The sequence below is a fragment of the Mytilus galloprovincialis genome, chromosome 8, assembly GCF_965363235.1.
Source record: "Mytilus galloprovincialis chromosome 8, xbMytGall1.hap1.1, whole genome shotgun sequence".
NCBI lineage: Eukaryota > Metazoa > Mollusca > Bivalvia > Mytilida > Mytilidae > Mytilus > Mytilus galloprovincialis.
Window position 1 is genome coordinate 32105535 of NC_134845.1, and position 14922 is coordinate 32120456.

The following is a 14922-nucleotide window of genomic DNA, read 5'->3' on the forward strand; positions in this document are numbered from 1 at the left end:
GGTGAAAAACGAGAAAAAAGACTTCCGGATATGTTTCCGTCATTGGGCGAAATTTTAAGTCAGATTATACTTCCGGTTTGCGTTTTTCTGTATACTTTGAACATACATTAATACTACGAATACAGTGTATGTTCTGTCTTATCTATATCCGTCATTGGACGAAATTTAAGTCAGATTAGACCACCGGTTTGCGTTTTTCTTTTTACTTTGAAACAAATACATATACTACGAATAAAGTGTATTTTCTGTCTGATATCATTTTCAAGTTTACTATCCACGGCAGTCACAGGGTTTATTTAATAGGGAGGGTCTGAATAATATATCAATGACCGCTGTGGATCAATTATTAAACTGAGAATTGACTGTAAAAAGAAAATACACTTTCAGGACGTCTGGAGCGGGTGTTTTTAAGATCGAAATTTCAGGATTGACCATTTCGGGATCCGGGATTTCTTTTTTCGAATTTCGGGATGTCGAGATATTTAATTTGTATAATAAATTCAGAACCTCGGGATTTCATGTTTTTAAGCCCGGGATATTGGGATCAGGGCCCCTCCGAAGTGGCGGATCCAGAAATGTTCATACGCAGGGGCCCGTTGACTGCCTAAGAAGGGGTCCGCTCCGGTCATGCTTCAGTTATGCCCTCTATAATCAACCAATTATTTTTCAGAAAGGGGGGGCGGGCTCCCTAAATCCGCCTCTGCCCCGATCCCCCATTAATGAATGTTCATAATATACAAATAAGCGCTAAAATTATTCATGTGTCATTAAAATTAATAGAGAACAAAAAAAAATGTTTGTTTGAAGAAGGAGGAGCCGGGCTAGAAAAACAATTATCCTTTCCCAAATTACCTATGACTTTTGATACCTTTTCTGAAATTCTCAAGTCGCTAAATGTTTTACAAAAAAAGAAGATGTGGTATTATGAATGCCAATGAGACAGCTCTCCACAAGAGACCAAAATGACACAAATTAACATTTAAAGGTCACCTTACGGCCTTCAACAATAAGCAAAAGCCGATACTGCATAGTCTTATGACAATTTAAACAATTTAAATGAGAAAATTAACAGCCTTATTTATGTAAAAAAAATTAACGAAAAACAAATATCACTGAACCACTGAATTACAGGCTCCTGACTGGAATGTTCATAATACGTGTACACTAAGTGTATGTTAATAATGACATTAATAGAAAACAAAAAATAGGAATTTTGGAAATAAAGGACGAGGGTTAATTAAAAAAACATTTTCCTGTCCCCAAGTACCTATGACTTTTGATACTTTTCCTGAAATTCTGAAGTCATTATAAATCTTTTACAAAATTCTGCCTACAACACTTTACATCCTCTCAAATACGCTCTGAATGCCCGCGATTTCGCGGGTGTGTTCTAGTATATATTTATATTAAAATACAAACTACTCTTATACTTCTGTTTTTCAATCTCCATTTAATGAAAATCCAAGGATCGATCGCTGTATGCATGTCTATCGCGCATGAATAGATCACAGTGAATGTAACGAAACTAGTTTTGAAAACATGGTGTATCGGAATATAAACCAATGGAAACAGTTATAATTCATCAAACCGGGTGAAGAATTTATAGATAGGCAAATCATTTAAGAATTATCATAAGATAGATTCGATGTACAATTTGAGATAAAACGTTGTCCAGTTCTAATAGATATAGGAAGATGTGGTGTGAGTGCCAATGAGACAACTCTCCATCCAAATAACAATTTAAAAATTAAACCATTATAGGTTAAAGTACGGCCTTCAACACGGAGCCTTGGCTCACACCGAACAACAAGCTATAAAGGGCCCCAAAATTACTAGTGTAAAACCATTCAAACGGGAAAACCAACGGTCTAATCTATATAAACAAAACGAGAAACGAGAAACACGTATATACATGTATTACATAAACAAACGACAACTACTGTACATCAGATTCCTGACTTAGGACAGGTGCAAACATTTGCAGCGGGATTAAACGTTTTAATGGGCCCAAACCTTCTCCCTTTTTCTGAAACAATAGCATAACATCACAACATATAAAAACATACGATAAAATATCAATTAGCAGACTTAACTCAATCAAAAAACGTATGATTACACAAAGAACGAATAAATTTGTAGGTTATTATTAACACACATTTAAGGAAACCATTGATGAAAAAGATTACTAAAACAAAATATTGAGGAATCACTTTAACGTATCCATTTTAAATATGAACCACTTGCATGGAGCACATCTACGAAATATGTCTGTTTATCGCAAGGTGCGTCATAATATGTGTATCTTGTCCCGGAACCTAACATCATTACATTTTGATCTTTGTTAACTCTATCTTAATACTAGTACTACTGTTTTATGTATAGATTTTGAGAAATTTTGACATCGGTAGGTTACTTTCATGTGCAACATAAATAGTGCTTAATACATTTACCTTTTTTATAGATGGAATTTGTACGCTACCTCCAGAACTTAGGAATACGGAATGGATTTATGAGTATACCAAACCAGATAATAACCAACCGGTAACAACTACACTTCAGTTTCTGAATACAATTCTACCAAAACAGTCATCCATGAGTGTAAATGCTTTAGGAACGATAATGGACGCATGGACTTGCATATCTAACTTAACAATATCAGATACAGATTCTGTTGTTGTTTTTAAGTGAGTATATAATACATTTCTGTTTTCGAGGTTTCTTTTCATTAAATTATATACACACTAGACATGCTAGTCAAACAGACCATGATTTTATATTTGATAGTGTTTCAGATAAGTGTCCGTTTTTTAGTAATCAAAATATCAGATTTAAGAATGTGTCAAATGCATAGTACCTAGAAACAAATATCTCATACTCTGTACTATTTTTAATTCTTGTATTGTATGCATAATTTTTTTCAAATAAGTATGTAAATCTGGATACTTGTTTTAGATAAGACAGAAAAAAAACTGTTCTGAAAAATATTTACTCAAGTTGCTAATTGCGCTTGACATTTGGACATTTTTATTATACACATGCAACTGGAAGTTATAACCTCCAGTAAAAGCAAAACGGAATCAGTACAAGCCTCATATTTTTGTCTACACACAATAGCGAAAGGTCGCCATCATGTAGTGTCAGTATTCACCTCCGAAACTAACAAAACCTTAAATAGACTTATTTAGAAGCGATATAGTTACGATACTGTTGTCAGGTCAATAAAGATTGCATATTTTAGCGTTATTATTAATTTACTTCTTTGCATCGGAACTAAACACATTTATTAAAAAAAACAGTTTTTGGCATGATACGGGTTAAGTTCTTCTCATATATGTTATGATGGTATTATCGATACTAAACCCCTAACTGGACGGATTGTGCCTGATATTCATATCAGAGATGGGTCCAATTACTTTCAATGTAATTGATTAAATTACAATACCTTTGTTATTTGTACGATTAAATTAAATTAAACTAATGATTACATCATTTCTGAAAGTGTCTGATTAAATTAATGATTACATTGGCAAAGTAATCATGATTACATATGATTACAATGATATATTTTTTAAACACACATTTTAAATGATGTGAATGAATAAACGTTTAATATACATTGTAACTATAGCATTTTTTAGAAAGGATTTTGTTTGATATATTATAAAATGTTAACTGCAAACTCATCTATTTAATAAACCACAACATTTCCCTGTACATAAATACATGAACATTGTGTCACTGGTAATCACCCATTACACATTATCATCAATGATCTCTGAATTATTTTGAATTCAATTAAATATAAAAAGTATGCTGTTTGTCCTCAAACCTATTCCAGGTTTTATATGTCTTTCAAGATGCAGGTTATGGAGGTTACAATATCATGAAATAAAGTTATCAGTTAAAAACTATGTAAAATTTTAATGGAATTGTGATATACATTTAAAAAAAATACAAGTACTAAAAATCGTTGCATTTTACATGTCCAGTCCAAATACATACAAACATCTGCTTATTTTAAACAAGATATGTGTCCAACTTTTGATTTAGTTTGTGCTAATTACATAAGTTTTCACTCAGTTGTCTAATTAATCTTTTATCATGTATATTGTCCTACAGCTATACTCATTTGGTAATTGCAATAAAAACAAACATTTATTGTTTTCTATACCTGTCAATTCAAAGTTGACAAAAATCACAAAATTAGCAAAAGATTATCATTCAGGTTTAGAGAAAAGTAGAACTTGAAAATAAAAGTTATTATCAAATAGATGTATGAACATCTTTAAATTGTGAATATATGTACAATATCTTTTAATAAGAGAGGCATATAATTGTATTGTATGTCTCTTCTTGTGCTAATGATGACTTTTCAATACTGTAACAGTTTATTCTTTACAGAGGTATACACAACAATTACCATGATTTGTAAAGTAAATAAAACTATCTTAACATATTGTATAATTATTAAAGAAGAATAACAAAATTGAACATAAATACTGTTTAAGATTTTTTTCACTGTAATCAGATTGTAATCATAAAGTAATCAGGATTACAGGGCATTTTGAGAAGTAATTGATTAAATTAAATTACATATTATAAGATTTTTAGCTGATTAATGATTACAATTATTATTACTTGAAAAATTGTAATCAATTACAACTGATTAACAATTACAATTACAATTACCCCAAGTCTGATTCATATGATGAAATCATAATCTTTCAATCATTTTAATAAAAGTCTGGAGTTGACATGTCAGTTAACTGATAGTAGTCTGTTGTTATTTATGTAATATTGTCATTTTGTTCATTTTCTTTGGTTACATCTTCTGACATCAGACTCGGACTTCTCTTAAACTGATTTTAATGTTCGTATTGTTACTTTTCTACATTGGCTAGAGGTATAGGGGGAGGGTTGAGATCTCACTAGCATTTTTAGCGCCTGTCTCAAGTCGGGAGCCTCAGTCTTGTATTATTTTAATTTTAGTTTCTTGTGTACAATTTGGAGTTAAGTATGGCGTTCATTATCACTGAACTAGTATATATTTGTTTAGGGGCCAGCTGAAGGATGCCTCCGTGTGCGGGAATTTCTCGCTACATTGAAGACCTGTTGGTGACCTTCTGCTGTTGTTTTTTTCTAAGGTTGGGTTGTTGTCTCTATAACACATTCCCAATGTCCATCGATTTTGTTATAGCTAGGGAAAGTGCTTGATTTTAAGATTCAAAAGAACCAAAAAAGGACGATCGAAATCCTACAACGAAAAAAATCGAAGAGCATGGCACAATAAGAACAAACATAACGAAAGTTCCTCTAATAACTTGATAGACAAATGAAAGAAAAGCAAAGTCTGAGTTATACAGACTTCTTCCAAAGCGACAAATAAAAAGACGAAAGCATGTAAAAAACTTGGTTAAGAATAAAAGAGGGACGAAAGATACCAAAGGGACAGTCAAACTCATTAATCTAAAACAAACTGACAACGCCATGGCTAAAAATGAAAAAGACAAACAGAAAAACAATAGTACACATGACACAACATAGAAAACTAAAGAATAAACAACACGAACCCCACCAAAAACTAAGGGTGATCTCAGGTGCTCCGGAAGTGTAAACAGATCCTGCTCCACATGTGGCACCCGTCGTGTTGATTATGTGATTACAAATCTGGTAAATAGTCTAATTCGGTAGGTCACATTCATGAAAGGGAAGGGGATTGTAGTTACGACGTAAGGAACATATCCGATATCATTTGTGATACGGTTATTCTATAACGGTCAACCAACTCGTGATGGCGTCCGTAAAATTTACGAAGGTATGATTTCAACTTCACCATTTGGAACTAAATAATAAAGTAATCACACAATACATTTCTTTCTAAAGAATGCATTGTTAAGTTACTAAACTTTACACAGTTTATATGATACAATCAGCAAATCACATTAAGTCGATGACATATGCTTGGACGAAGGTAAGGTCATTCAGATATTTCTTTTTGTCAATTTTTCTTTTCTGTTTTAGAAGCGATACTAGTCATTCAGCTGGGCCCTTTTCGGCACAAAGATGGTTATATCTTTGTATGAAACTCACAAAGGTCACAGACAACTTGTTTTACTTCTACTTATTGTCAGGTATATTTTTTATATCCAAAACTGTCATTTATCTTCGTTTAGGGATTTTTATCTTTCTATAGATTAAAAGCTGTCTTTGATTTTATCTTGAAGCGATATATACCAAAAAGCAGAGAATTTTTTTTAAAAACAGATGATCATTTTTATATTGAAAAGTGATTTTTAAAAAAGTTTTTTTTTTAGTCGAACAAATTTTCAAAAAGTAATAAAAGAATCAAAAGACAGACGTGAGTTAATAAGACAACGTGCTCAACAAATATACTGGACCAATGTTATCAAAATTCTGTTTGTCAGGGAAAACAAATAATTGTGGATGTTAACCTATCTGTTTATCACAAATCTTTCAAAACCTTTCAAAATTCAGGTATACCATGAAATTTCTCAATGTTGAAAATTCAACGGCTGAATAATGCTATGTGTTTTTGAATACTCTTTGTGTCTCTGAGTAATACTAGTTGTTTCTGAAAACAATTATGTGTATCTTAGTGAAACAACTGTTCCTGGGTAACCTTTTGCGTTTCTCGGTAATACTGAAATTGAGAATGGATTACTTGTTTCAATTGTATTAATCACGATAACAGAACTGCGAAAATATATTTTGTAGATTGTTTGCTTTATTTCTTTATTTACCATATACACTAATAAAATAGTACAATTGCTAAAACTATGGTTCTTATCGACATTATTACATTTTGTAACTAAATAAACCTACATCTTTTTACGACAAATTTATTATTCTTTGTCTATTACGAAAGAAGTAAATGTATACATCATCAATACCCTTATAATGGTAAATTCTAATTACAAAGTTTTGTTTGTAATTCAAATTGGAATATTTAGATGTGGACAAAACTGTATTTCCGAACGAGAGGGTATTCAATCCAAAAGCAAATAGTGTACCAGCTAATACAGACCCATTGTGTACTACCTTTTGTCAACATTCAACAATACCAAAAAGGCGCACACTACGAAAGAAAGGTAATATTTTTCATGATTTTTTTTCCTCAATCACATACTATAGTTTTCTGTAATAGACTTTGACATACTTGAATGGAAAAAAGCAAGACACATGTGCAACATCTGCAAGGAGTAATAATACAATTGTTTGCCCCTACTACTCTTCATAAAATCGCGGTTTTCAAAACAAATGGGCCACCCTTATAAAATGTTTGTTTGGCATTACCGACCCACACTATCAGCAGGTGGGTCGATAGGTAGGGAAATTTTATGTTCTTTTTACATTCAAAAGCTTTATATTTTCAGACTGTTTTTTTCACAGGAAAAAGGAGGAAGATATGACATTACCGATTTAAATTTAATGCAACATATTAGGGAACAGCAAAAATTAAATTCTATTTTCATGAAAAAACATTTTCTGTCTGTCTGTTAGATAGTTGATTTTTGAAATCAAACCCCTATCTATTAAACCTGGCAATCTGACACTGATTGAAAAGCAAATATGATTATATTGTGTATTAAACACCACACATTAATGAAGCATCTGACAGTGTTAGAAATAAAACATTCAAAGTGCCTAACATTTAACAATTATAATGTTCAAACAAAATACAGTACTTCACTGCAGACTAGTAGTTAAATAATAGTGACTAGAGGTTATGCTTGCATTTTTCCTTCATATGATGTATATCTATAATATACACTTGTTTAAAAATAAAATAAAACTATTATACTTAAACTAAACATTTTAAACTCTGCCATATGTTTATTTTTGGTACAAAAAACATATATGTATATGTATACCAAGTTTCTGACACTTTTGACAGAGTCTTCAAAGAGCAGTATGTTTTCCACATTTCAAACTATTTAATTTTTCAAAAGTTATTTTTTTTTTTATTGGATTTCGCTTTTGGATTTCACCTCCAGCTGCCTAGCACTGCATACACACGGGCAACAGAACCCTATTTTTTTGACAAGTTCTTGATCTTTCTGTTTTCTTTCTGCAGCACAATGGCAGCATATACATATGTCCTTTCGTGTGTTGTTAGCAGAATAGTAGGGAAATTCTATTAGTGAGGTGCAACTAAGTTGGAGTCTGACAAACACTAAGCCTTGCCATGTATCTCTTATAAACAAAATAAAAAAGTTGGTATGACAAAGCTATCTGAAAAACATGATAACTTATTAAACACGAATTTACTAAACCATGAAAATGGGGTAAAAGTCAGATGTGTTCCATGCTTAGGAATTTAAAAGCTTTACTTTCAGTGTCTCAAATTTGATGTTCAGGAAGATTGTCAACCGTCATGCAATATTATAAAAAGCTTTTGAATGTAGTCATTCAATGACTGTGTTAAATGAGCACGTATGCTAAATTCAAAATGGGAATATTGTAACGTTCCGGGGTTTTCTTGTCAGGATATTACACCCGTAATTACTTTTGTGGGCCTCTGGTGAAGGAAGTAATAATAAAAATCACAATGGAAGTTCATACATTGTATTATTTCTATTTAAACAAAACATCAAATACAGCGATTCAAGAATCAAAATAAGTTAATAACTATATACAATAAGAAATACGGCAAGGTGCATTAGGGAGCTACCATTTGATTTTGATGGGAGGGCTAGGATGGAAAAATGTCATCCTGAATTTTTTTTTTTTTTGCAAGTGTCTCATCCTGCCTTTTTTTTACTCAAAACTCCTGTCCTGCCTATTTTTTTCAAATTTCATCCTAGCCCCCCCCCCCCTCCTCCCCCCACCCAATAAAAATCAAATCGGAGCTCCCTTACTTGCACTAAGATTAATAAAACAGTTGCTAGGTGCAAGAATATCTACTTGGTGCACGGCATTCAAATACTCAGCGTACTCGGTGCAGCAAATCTACTTGTTGCACTGCATTACTTGGTGCAGGAAAATCTACTTGGTGCACTGCATTTATATACTTTCACCAAGCAACTTTACTTGGTACAGCAAATCTACTTGGTGCAGGAAAATCTAGTTGGTGCACTGAATTTATATACTTTCACCAAGCAACTTTACTTGGTGCAGCAAATCTACTTGGTGCACTGCATTATCACCAAGTTCTCTTACTTGGTGCAGCTAATTCTAGTTTAAGAGAGACAGCTAACTGCATGGAGGTTTTGGAAGAGACGCTCAACGTAGGAACATGCGTACCTTATTGTATACCATGTGTGACGTAATACACAAGTTCTTCGTAAACAAGAACACGTAACGTTACATTTGGCGCGTTATATCAAAACTAAGCATAACCAAATACAAAAAGAACAATTACACATATAAATAAAGTAGATATATAGATTTAAAGAAGTCAGTATACAATTTAAGGTCAAATTATGCTATTTCTCTGTAAAATACAAATCAGAAAACTACAACGGACATCTGCGTGTATCAAGTGTGGAACGGAGAACACGGTAAAAACTATGTTAGCTTTCAAATCACAGGGGCGTAACAATATGCCGCAGGACAGAACATTTTTACAGATAAATAAATTTTGGGTTGTAATGCTTGTTTGATAAACAGGGTTCTGGACATACATGACATGAATACAGATTGATTCATGAGCTCTTAACAATTGGGGAGGTGGGGATTTATGCATCGGTGGTACACTAGATACATTTATAAATATGCTGCTGTCAGATATCTTTCATGTTTTAAACATTCTTAAACATAACAATATTTATAGTAAATTTTAATTACAAATCTTCGTTTGTAATTTAATTTGGAATTTTCAGATGTGGATAAAACTGTATTCAACGAGAGGATATTAAATCCACCAGCAAATAGTGTACAAGCTAATACAGACCCATTGTGTAGTACGTTTTGTCAACATTCAATAATACCAAAAAGGCGCTCCTGTAAATCTGGGAACATTTTGGTCTTTTAGCTTTGATGCTTTCGTGAAGCTAATCCTTTTAGCTATCATCATCTTGAATGCATCGTTTTGGTTTTGACTAGTAGATGCTTTGTTCTCTGGTTCAGGGCAAAATTTGTCAATAATAAATTTCACATATTTAAGAGATTTATCAAAAGTTGAAACCACAGATATTTGTTCTGTCATGTGCGGGTGAAAAGCTTCTATCCCATTAAGGGCATACGTTACAGTTTTGATCCTGTATTTACAAGTTCGTGAAAATTTGCATATAGGCTATTTTTTACTTGATTAAATCAAATATGTAATAAAAAATATACCTTCATGAGCTACTTTTTGAGTAAAATTAGGTCGAAATTTTGTATATTTGCTCAAATTTCAGATTTGTGGCCGTAATTTCTTTTTCGAAAGAAAGACATAACTTTTTTGTTATAAAAGATAATCACAAATTGTTTGTTGTTAAATAATCGGTAATTTCTGTATTTTATAAATATCCTAAAAATATATGCAATATTTTATTCAGAAATAACTCAAATTTATCAAATGTTCATGAATAGAGGAAAAAACGTCATTTTTTACTGCATGTTAATCAAAATTAAAAAAAAATCCTCTATTTACAGTTTTATAAAATTTGGGTCACATAATCTCCCTGCAAAATGAAACAAAATGCCGTTTTGAAAAATAGGGGTCCATGAACTCGTTTTCAAATTAAATCAGTTTGAATGATAAAAATCAGTCAACAAATGCATCTTTTCCCGATATGTCACAGTTTGACGTCGCGAAAATAACAAATTACGTTAGCAACGTCATTAACTCCCCTGTAACTGTATCGTATGCCCTTATTAAGCGACGACGTCAAAGAGACATCAACAGTGTCTGCTTTACCAAAGACAGAACATCCTCCCATGTTTCGTCCAAAGAATAGCTGAAAATCTTAATTTTGATAAAATGTTGAGCTCTCTTAACCTGATGCATTGCAGCATAGGGGGATGCTTTCTACTGCCGGCCTCTTGGACATTATTACTTTTGGCAGTCGTGTTTCTGTTCTGTGTCATTTAAACGTTGGTTCTCACAACAGTTTACAGATTGCGATTTGAAATAAGTAAAGCCCGGATCAAACTCCACGGATACAATTAAAATTCCGGCACGATTCCCATTTTTTTTTAATACAAAAACAAAATCTGAAATGCAAATGAAAAAATGTTGGCGGCAACTTTTTCAGTGGGTCGGGTCGCAATGCAAAATAAAAGAAATTTTATTTTAAGCCATGTTCATAATTTATCATTGTTTCAATTTGAAAAATTCTTTGATCGAATAAATATGTCCCTGTCCAGTACTACAGACAACATTTTACAAAACATGTCATTGCATTTAAGATAATAACCATTACTGAAAGTTAAATATGTATATATACATGTATATGTATATGTAGTTCCTATATAGTAAACCTCAGTATGATGAAACGGACTTCTCAATTTTGAACAAAACACAACTCGCAAGTTCAATAAGTTTTAATACTACCTAGAGGGTTTCATTAATCATATGAACAGATGCTATACTGACTATAACAAATGTTTTGTTATCCTACAATTAAGGAAAGATAATATATTTGAATTTGAATTGTCTCTCTTTGATAGTTGAAATTAAGTTGAGTGGGTATACATTTGTTGGGTTTTTCTCCCTGAACCGTTTTAATTGGAAACAGGTAATTCAAATTTTATTTTTATTTATAATATAACAGACAACATATTATAATATGACAATCATGATTTTTGTTACTCTTGCCTTTTTTTATTTAGTACAATTATTGTTTGCACAATGCTGCACCAACCTATTGGTTTATTAATGCATGGATGTAGATTTATATATCCTCTTCATATATAATATTAAAGCTTTGTGTTTTGATAGACAGTTGTATGAGTCAAAGTGTAATGATAGAAATGAAATTCACAAATGGAATGTTATATCAAAGCTATGTGAGGTTTTTTCCGTATATATCAAAAGTATGGGGAGACCTTTAATCCTGGATATTTGAGAAGATATAAATAAAAATTAACTTTAAGCAATGATTTGGTTCTATTTGTTTTTTTAACAAAAACAGATAAAAATGACATAAGAAACTTTATAATTCTTTTAACAAAATTTAACATTTATAAAAGCAAATTATCAATGGAACAAACCAATATGATAGCAATAAAACAATATTTAAAAAGAAAACTTATAAATAAAATAAAATATTAGTAGGGCAGAGATCTGCTAAAAACCCGTGATTCCTTTATTGTCATAAAAGCAAAAAGATATATACCCAAACAGACATTGTCTTGCATTCATATTATGTTATGTATCAAACTATTACACTGAGTAAATTACAGCTGTGTCCATCGAATATAGTAAAGATCTTCTGTTTATTCTTAATAACCATTGTGCATACAAGTGTGTATAACTCATAACGTGCATTTGCCAAAAAAACAATTCATACTTGAAGTTATCAATGACATTAATTTTCACGAAAAGAGAAACATCTGAAAAGTTAGATGCTTTTCACAACAATTTAGCAACTGAAAAGTGCGAAACATCTTTTTGTGACATTGGGGCCTTTTATATAAACTTTTAGTTACAGTGGTTGCATGCGGATTATTTGTTCTCTGGAATGTATTGTGTGTGATGTTTATCGATGTTAGCATAAGAAACAGTTGTCATTCGACGTAAAGTTAAAATTTTGTAAGAAGCAATGAAAGGAAATAAAGAAGAGATTAGATGAAATTGTATACTGTTAACAATTATGGTTCAGATATTTTTAGAATAATTATCCTTTTTTTGTTGGAACGGCCGCTTTTTATTGTTAATGACTATGAAATTATAAAAAAGACATTGATCATATGTTAAACAGACAGACATTATTTATATTTTAACATTTAGCGGGCAAATGAAATCTCGCAATTTGATATATTCGTATGTGATATTACTGTATCTATTCCAGGTACAACCGATGTCATGCCAAATGATGCACGTTTGTGTACGCCTTGTGAAAGTCCATGTGAGGAACGTAAGTTGAATATAATTCTTGAGATAGACTTGAAAATGAGCTTCAACTCCTGATTTTAACGAGGTGGTAATAATCCAACACCTAAAACAATAAACTCGAACATTAATTAACCTTGAAAATAATTGTAATAAATGCTCCAATATTTTATATTGAAAACTAAAAAAAAACGATCGATGATTAAAAAAAAAAATATCATAAACAATTCTGTGCAAATCAACAATAATCTTCCAGCATCAATGGTTGGATTTATCAACTTTATGTAAACAAACACAAAACAATTTCTGTTTGTATTATCCAGATGTTTTATGTTCTATTAATCTTTTTTTTATCTAAATTGTTTATATGATTTTTTTTATCTCTATCATTTATATTTATTTACAATTCCCTATTCCTATTAATAAACACCTACAACTGTCATACCATTGCAGAGTTCATTGTTTGTCCGGACCTTACTCCAGTAAATTTTGCTACGATAACAAACCAGACTGGTACAAACTACAAAGACACAATAACTTACACATGTAACACTGGCTATGAATTGACGTCTGGTAGTCTGACTCGACAATGTATGAAGGATAAAATCTGGAGTGGGGGTCTGTCAGTCTGCAGTAAAGATATTTTTTATTAGTTTTAATTTGTATGAACAAATAGGATGATTAAGTAATAATTCATGGAAGACATAGATTTGTTGGAAATCAATACTAACGCTCAGGATAAAATTGGAATATCACGGCCAAAATTTATGGCTTCCATGAATTTGTCTGATTCAAATAGGACAAATATGGTCATTAGAAATTTGAAGCGAGGGTGAGTATGCCGTGTGTGGGGATCTTCTTTTTTACCAACTGTAATATAAATGCCAAAAAAAATAAAAATCTGTAGGCTGAACAGCTGTTTCTCAACTTTAACAGACCACGCCTCTTTTTGGAGGGGGATTGTAATATTAATGTTATGTTAATTTGTTAACTAAGTGGTTCCCATATATGATCTCTGTAATTCATCTCATAGACACATCACTTGTGAATGTAACCAGTTTAGAAAAAAACATGGTAGCGCGTAAATTTCAATTCTTAGGAAGTCAAGAAAGTCTAAAGGTGGAGGTAAGGGTATTTCGGTCAAAATCTTTAATTGGCGGTAATGGTAACGTTTTTTTTCTGTAGCTCAGTCCATATCGTTAACTTGGATATGCACATATCCAACTAAGTTAGACATCACGTGACTTTTGTGACGTATAATAGCCGCCATTTTGTATTATATTTCCCCATATAAAATGCATATATGCTTCAATAAAGTTTAATTTTCTCATAAACCTGATCCGTGTTCTTACTTTTGCAAATCAATCCTTGATATTCATACATATTTCTATCAAACAATGTTGGACCTAACAGTTTAATTTTTGATTAAATTCGGTCAAAACGGAATCGTAAAATATGCACTTTTTCTCGTCATTTCTCCGTTGACTCAATGTTAAATTACCGATACCCATGTCTACGTTTACAACAAATAAAGAAATTATGTAAATAAAACACAAACTTTGCAAATCGATTAAGTATATTCAAACATATAGCTGGCGAAAATTACTACTTAAAACAGTTTAATTTCAGGGCAAATTCGGTCAAACATCGATTTAAAAAAGGGAATTTTCCGAGATTTTTCAAAATGGCGGCTGATGTATCATATGGAAATGTTGCATCAAATCAATGATTTCTATAGTAAGACTTTCCTAGATTATATTTTATATTCTATAAATAATCTCTGATGTTTCTGTTATTTTCCTATAGTGATGTATTTCGATATCATTGATTTCAAAATTTCTAAAGAAAAAAAATTATTTTAAGTGTGACACATTTATTTTGACAGATATTCATCCAGGAGATACTGTTACCAGAAAAAAGTT

The 14922-nt window shown here is 31.7% G+C and overlaps 1 protein-coding gene across 1 annotated transcript in view; it reads left to right on the plus strand.

Moving 5' to 3' along the window:
- The window catches only part of LOC143043007 (uncharacterized), a 43887-nt gene extending 30234 nt beyond the window's left edge, over positions 1-13653 (plus strand). Inside the window, exons 19-23 of the mRNA XM_076215503.1 lie at positions 2462-2684; positions 6022-6131; positions 6972-7109; positions 12960-13025; positions 13454-13653. Coding sequence (XP_076071618.1) covers positions 2462-2684; positions 6022-6131; positions 6972-7109; positions 12960-13025; positions 13454-13653 — 737 coding nt within the window. The remainder of the gene's footprint in view (positions 1-2461; positions 2685-6021; positions 6132-6971; positions 7110-12959; positions 13026-13453) is intronic.
- Positions 13654-14922: the final 1269 nt, after the last annotated feature.